At 33.9% G+C, this 6,778-nt stretch overlaps 1 protein-coding gene across 1 annotated transcript; it reads right to left on the minus strand.

The window, feature by feature from the left end:
- Nucleotides 1–3,494: 3,494 nt before the first annotated feature.
- Nucleotides 3,495–6,765, minus strand: LOC102601709 (uncharacterized). The gene is made up of 4 exons (XM_006366183.2): nt 6,424–6,765; nt 4,691–4,728; nt 4,497–4,591; nt 3,495–3,915 (listed from the first exon to the last, which is right to left on the minus strand). The coding sequence occupies exons 1-4, from the start codon at nt 6,696–6,698 to the stop codon at nt 3,772–3,774; spliced, it is 552 nt and encodes a 183-aa protein (XP_006366245.1). The 5' UTR covers nt 6,699–6,765; the 3' UTR covers nt 3,495–3,771.
- Between the last annotated feature and the right edge of the window lie 13 nt (nt 6,766–6,778).

A 6,778-nucleotide genomic window follows, 5' to 3' on the forward strand; every position in this document is an offset into this window, starting at 1 on the left:
TGAATCGCTAGAATTTCAGCCACAAATGCTAAAAAGATTACGACGATTCGATAGGATTTGTCGTCATAATCCCAACAATACCCTCGTTAAAAATACGATTATTTTTGCATTGTTTTTCTTAACTATGTCAAATTATACATAATGATACCATAAGATTCTATATATTAATTTGTGCAAATCAACCCATAACATTTGAATCCTTCTAAGGTTTAATTAATTAATAATTGAATGTGAAAAGGTTCACTCATGCTACTCTTTTCCACTTCTAATTAATTTACCCCTACAAGAAAAAAATATTTGACTAATAGAATTTATCTTTCAATGCTAGAAAATCAACATAATACATACCAAATATAGTTGATTCTATAATAGTTGAGCCTTATCCTAAACCTAGTGTACCTATATCTACCTATTCTAGTTAATCAATTAAACCTAAATCATTGAAAAAATTTACAGCTCTTTTAATAGGAATAACAAGTAGCACTATTCTCACAAACTTAATTAACCTAATAAATGATATAGTGTAGATTACAAATTTGAACATATAATTTTGTAGTCAAATTATGTTTATGGATAATTATGGGATCCCTAGGATTCTAGCTAGTGTTAGAGTATAACAGAATACCTACTAGTAGTAATATCCATGTATGTTACCAACATGGGTTGTGGTGCACTGGTGGGAGTGCTTCACCCTTAACCAGAGGTCTCGTGTTCGAGCCCTAGAAAATCCTGTTGGGAGCGCCACCCTCGAATGGGCCCTGCAGTGCGCGATCCGGATTTAATCGGAGCTCCAATGTGGTCTCCGGACACCGGGTGGGAAACCAAAAAAAAATAAATCATGTATGCTATTTTTTTTTGCCCTAGTAATTATATCCATGTATTATTCAAGTTGAATTATTTTTAGTTTGGAACCCCTTTATTTGGCCTTAAAAAAATGTTTGTTAATTCAAATAATAATAAACTTTAAAACCACGCCTTTCCTTTCGTATGATCTCGAATATCATAATTTATCTTTGAATGGGTTTCACCTTTGTTAAAAGAGGGTAATTAATTTGTGGACGACTAGATTAGTGATGTTGAAAATGTGACCATATCTAATTCTGAGGTTGGCCTAATCTAATTTGTGGACGAATATTGCTTGTTTTTTAAAAGTACTTTTCTGAAAAACTATCTTAATAAAAATATTTCTCAAAATAAGCGATTTTTAGTTGATTGGTCAAACAGGCTCTAAGTTCACAACTCCCAGAGAAGTATAATCGTACTACATAGAATCACATCAATAATACAAATACTGTCTCTTTTCTCTTTACTTTAATATTATTATTATTATTTCAATATTATAATATCGTTGTAAATTTGGCTCCTCGATCAATTGTAAAGAATCTTCCTTTATATATTTATCATTAAGGTTTGATGTAACTAAAGTAGAAAATAATTTCCAAATATATTGAGGCACATCATATGCTCTACTGAAAAACATTTCACGAAAAAGCAAACAAAAATGAAGGACTACATTAAACTTGTTATAAGTTATAACATGGTAAATTAAGAAAGGATGAGTGAAATGGAATTGATGAATGATGGGCACCTTTAATGTTGGAAAAATTGTATATAATAGCAAACTATTAATTCAAATTAAATGCTATAATATAGTTTTGATTTAATTGTACCTCATAGCAAACTGTTGCTATTTCACCTCTCTCCTGGTGAATCTCACTCGCCACTCTCGTTCTCTCCCTCACCTCTCTCGTTTTTTATACAAACGCAAGTGTATAAAGTGCGTTTGTGTTTTGTATTAAAGCGAGAGAAAATTGTATATATACATATATTTTCGTTCCCCTCTCTCCCCTCTCCCAGATCTCGCTCTCTCACTTGCCTCTCTCACTTTATACAAAAAAACGCAAATTGTATAAAATGTGTTTGTGTTTGTATAAAGCGAGAGAAATTGGTATATATGCATATATTTTCGTTCCCCTCTCTCCCCTCTCCCAGATCTCGCTCGCCACTATCTCAAATCTCGTTCTCTCACTCGCCTCTCTCACTTTATACAAAAATGCAAATGTATAAAATGCGTGACAATTGTATATATACATATTTATAGCATTTAATTTGAATTAATAGTTTGCTATTATATACAATTTTTCCTTTAATGTTTCACTTAGAAAATGATAGATTTTTAAAAGTTAGCAACTTTTTGTCACACATATAAGTCATACTTTTAGATATATTATAAATACATATATGGAGACATTTCTCCAAAAGGTCACTCTCTTTAAATACAAGCCAAGCCTTACAAATCAAACGTGGTATGCTAAGGACCTAAAATATCAATGCTCCTTTATTGCATAAATTTTTTGGTCCTTTTTGGACAATATATATTACTCGAAATAACAACACTTCAAATTTTATTTTATTTTACATAATTTAAAGATTATTTTTGTGTAAATGTTATTTTCGCCTTAAAAATGACTATTTCTTAAATAGTAGTTTTTACCATTTGGTAGAGACAACTAAGATGGGCCAACATTAGCATACACATTGCCCAACAAGCTCTTGATGGCCTATTTTTTGAGGGTGTGTTTCGTATAGTATAAAATATTTTCTGAAAATTATTTTTAAAATTTTTCTTTGTCTGGTTGGTTGAGCACCTTAAAAAATGAGGAAAATAAGTTTCCTTATGGAAATAGCGGAAACAAGTTTCAGAAGTAATTTTAAAGTTCTTTATCTCTTTCCCACCCATCCAACATTCCCAACACCATCTCTTGACCATTTCACACCGGAACTCCCACTCTCAACCCTATTCCACTCTTATAATATATCACTAGCTTATATATAAATGCTCCTAAGAGACAAATCTAGTGTATGTCTGATGAAGAACAAAAAACATTTTTTTTTGAAAGAAAAAAGAGAGAAAAGTTCAAGATCATCCCTTGTGAGATTTATTCTCTTAATTCACCCTACTTTGAAGTATTGAATTGTTACAATCTTTAACCAAAAAATAATACTCTATATGTCCCAATTTATGTGTCATCCTTTCTAAGTCCATCCAAGAAAAATGTCACATTACCTTATTAGGCAACTATTCAATGACACCACCCCATTTTATCATTACTAAGTTTCACTTAACACTTATTGTGAAGAAATGTCAACTAACATTAAGCACTAAAGTGACATTAAGGACAACTTGGAAAAACATGATAAAGTCTTCTATTATTTCTTAAACTCCATGCCTAACCACTCGGTGCCCCACATAAATTGAAAATAAAATTGTTACAATATCATCTTACAAGTGATCTTTTGGGGCTAATTTGGCTATCTTAAAGATACTTATGGCAATTGGCAAGCCCAATTCTCTCCTAGCTTAAGCTCCTTGTTGGATTGGCCCAGAATATCTATTGGGCTAATGATGAAAGTATACAACTGCTATTTGGGCCAACTAATTTAGCAAATATATCCTTCTCTAGCCGAAGCTGCACTTGAGATCACCATTTAAATCATACTAATAATACTTAAAATTATACTAATGGGACATTGTTTTTCATTAGTAACATATTTGCTTAGATACATTTGGAGTTTCTACTCCTAGTAAATACCAACTTGCCACATTGAAAGAACATTTTTGGGCTTACAAAATGAACAAGATCAAGATAATACAGCAATCTTACATTATGAACCAGACTCCATAGTACAGTTGCCTTGTTGGTAATGTCTTTTTAACCACAAAATTGGGATCTTTGCTCATGCCAAAAAGAAATTTAGACCTATCCCAGTCTAAGACATGTCCTCATGATAAAGATGAAGTCCCAGCCCAAAACGAGCACAAGCTCGACGAAATGCCATACCTTCTGCCTTCTGCACTGGATCCCCATAACCTGGATCATCTACTGAAGCAGTGCCAGTTGATTCTCGATATATCTAAGTCAAAACAGAGCAAAGAAATAAAAAATCATCATCAGAGTTTTGATAATGTAAAATTTTCTCATGTAAATGAAATGCAAGCAAACCAGAAAACTAGGTAACAAGCACAAGCGTACACATCTATTTTATGGGTTTTCTCCAACAGGTAAGATGCGGTGTTGTTACATGCAGTGGCTCCATACCCCAATAGACGAAGGAAAGGAATTCAAGGAAAAAAATCACAATTTCGAAATCAGCTACAAGCTTATTCAAAGCAAAGGGACAACACAGTGAATCATAAGCGTCAGCTTGTGCTCACCTTGACTAATTTCATTACATCATTTTTCGAAGATAGTAAGTGATAGGCAACTAAGAGATTTTCTTCCTTACATAGCTTTAAAGTCGGTTAAAGAGTCTATCTGTGGCTTTTTAGGTAGGTCTTCTCAAGTTAAAAGGCAGCACCTCATGAACAACAGTATTTGGTTGCTTAGAAAAATATTACAGAAATGATATCAAGAGCAGGCAAGTTATCACTACACAAAAGAACATCTTAATAATAGAAACAATCTGTCAAGCATAAGTAACAAAGATAGCAATACCTCTGCATCAGTCCCATATATTGTCACACGATAAACAACTGAAACTGACTTGCCATCAGATGAGTAGGTGATGCTTCGAACTTCGCCAGACCATTCTAATTGGCAACAAATTTGACTGTCAACTGGCTGACTAAAGTAAAAGTAGTTTCATTCGCAGAAAAAGGGAAAATAAATAAAAAAGAACATTGACATACCCGGAGCATGTAAATTCATAATCCTATTCACAATATGCCTGCAAAGATTCAGAAGTCATAAAAAATAAGTCTATTTTTTTTATATTGTAAAAAGCAACAGAAACAAAATGCAGAACACACTATTCCGGCAAAGTGTTAATACGTCGGGTGAAGAAATGATGAAGGCCCGCACCAATATAAAATGAAGAAAAAACATGTTTCAAAATCAACTGACCAACGAAGTTGACCACTCAGAGTTGATACTTTGGGTGCATTTGTTATGGAGGACGATGTACAACAACAACAACAACATACCCAATGATTTATTTTGGAAAATCATTTTAATGTTCATTTTCCTTGTGTGGTTGAGTACAAAAGTAAGTATAAAGAGTTGTATACAATAAAATGATAGGATTTTGATGATATTTTTGAGTTTAAAAAGTTGAGAATAAATATGTACATTTGGGATGTCTGCAAAGGATAATGATTTGCCTCCTGGAGGAGATTAACAGTGGGTTACAATATGCTTTCACAGGGGTCGGGTCTATGGCCCCTGTGATAGGAAACTGAGGAAGTACTTATGGAAAGAACTTGCTGCTATCAGTGGAATTGTTTCACTACCATGGGCTGTTGAAGGAGATTTCAATATAATAGGTGTACGGAAGAAAAAAATGGGAGAAGCTAGAAACATCAGAGAATTCTCAAACTTTATTAACGACCTACCTTTAGTAGTTCTTCAACAACTGAATTCATGTTCAGTAGGCATACGGTATTTTCAGTCAATAACTGTTACAGAGATGTTGTTGCAACGGTTTAAACAGGGAAATCCTAATTGTCCCTAGAAGATTATTTGAAAAACCAAAGCACCTATGAAAGTAAGTTTTTTGTTTGGCTAGCAACTAGGGATGCTTGCCAAACACAAGTTACAAAGGTGAGGTTTTTCCTTGTGTAGTAAATGCTATTTTTGCAATTCAGAGGAGGAAACAAGATAATATATTTTCTTGCCTTGCAGATTCTCAAGACAATTCTGGGAACTTTTCTTTAGCATAATGGGCATATCTTTGATGTTACCAGAGAAAATTAGTAGCTTGTTGGAAGTGTGGCAATCACAGAAAGTTAAAAGAGCTTATAGCTAATATGGAGAGCATCCCCAATTGCATAACGTGGAACTTATCCCAGTCTTTTGAGTCTCATACATGATCTATCAGGTGTTGAGTTTACTATCACCAACTATTTATCAAAAACACACCTCAACTATCAGTTGCTCACTTCACCTACCTAAAGGATGGTAATATGTCAAGTAGGAAAAATAAGCAATCGATAGTTGAGCATGAAACTCAAAAAACTAGGATACTTTAGGTGTGTATTTCACTCTTTACTCTAAAATGCAGAATATACACAAGATAGAACACATCTTGGAGGTGAGTTATGTTATCAATCAAAAACCACAGAACTCCCCCCAAAAGGTATAATCTTTATGAAGCAATTCAAGCACAACTAATCAAATGCAAAATAGTAAGTACGACAACAAAATCACTCAGTTTAATCCCACAAATGGGGTCTAGGGAGAGTGTTGCATACACAACCTTACCACTACCTTAGAGAGGCGGTTCCCAATACATCCTCAACTCGAGTAAACATATAAAAAATCAAATATATAAAATAATTACAAAGAAGCCAACAAAATAGAAATAACAAAGCATTTTGTGCAAAATGAAACAGAGAAAAAAAAAGGGGCAGAGCAGTAAGATCACCATGGTATGTATTTGATGGAGAATCCATTAGGTTCATGGCGAAACTTGATGAGTGAATCTGGAACTTTCTTGTTCAGCTCTTTCAGTATATCAGAAAGTGGTCTACTGATTCCTGAAGTTAGGTCCGCCGTTTCCCTTTCTGAATCAAACATCAATCTCTCTTTGTCTTTGTCTTTCGGAGAAGAAGAAGCCTTAGCAGAGATGGAGCGCTGGCACAATCGGAGTTTATTCAACATAGAAGAAAAAGAAGTTGAACGCAATGAAGAAAATGCCATGGCTTTTCCCTTTCAACTTCACTCAAAAACCCTCCATTTCTGCCTAGAAAAAAGGGTTTATTTATAGGGGGGGGGGGGGA

The sequence above is a fragment of the Solanum tuberosum genome, unplaced genomic scaffold (assembly GCF_000226075.1).
Source record: "Solanum tuberosum cultivar DM 1-3 516 R44 unplaced genomic scaffold, SolTub_3.0 scf00616, whole genome shotgun sequence".
Classification (NCBI taxonomy): domain Eukaryota; kingdom Viridiplantae; phylum Streptophyta; class Magnoliopsida; order Solanales; family Solanaceae; genus Solanum; species Solanum tuberosum.

Excerpts from the sequence above, each read along its gene's own strand:
- LOC102601709 (XM_006366183.2), bottom strand. The coding sequence starts at position 6,698 with ATGGCATTTTCTTCATTGCGTTCAACTTCTTTTTCTTCTATGTTGAAT. Across the intron at positions 4,592-4,690 it reads TATGAATTTACATGCTCCGG|AATGGTCTGGCGAAGTTCGA; the intron begins GTATGTCAATGT and ends GTTGCCAATTAG. Across the intron at positions 3,916-4,496 it reads TATATGGGACTGATGCAGAG|ATATATCGAGAATCAACTGG; the intron begins GTATTGCTATCT and ends GTTTTGACTTAG.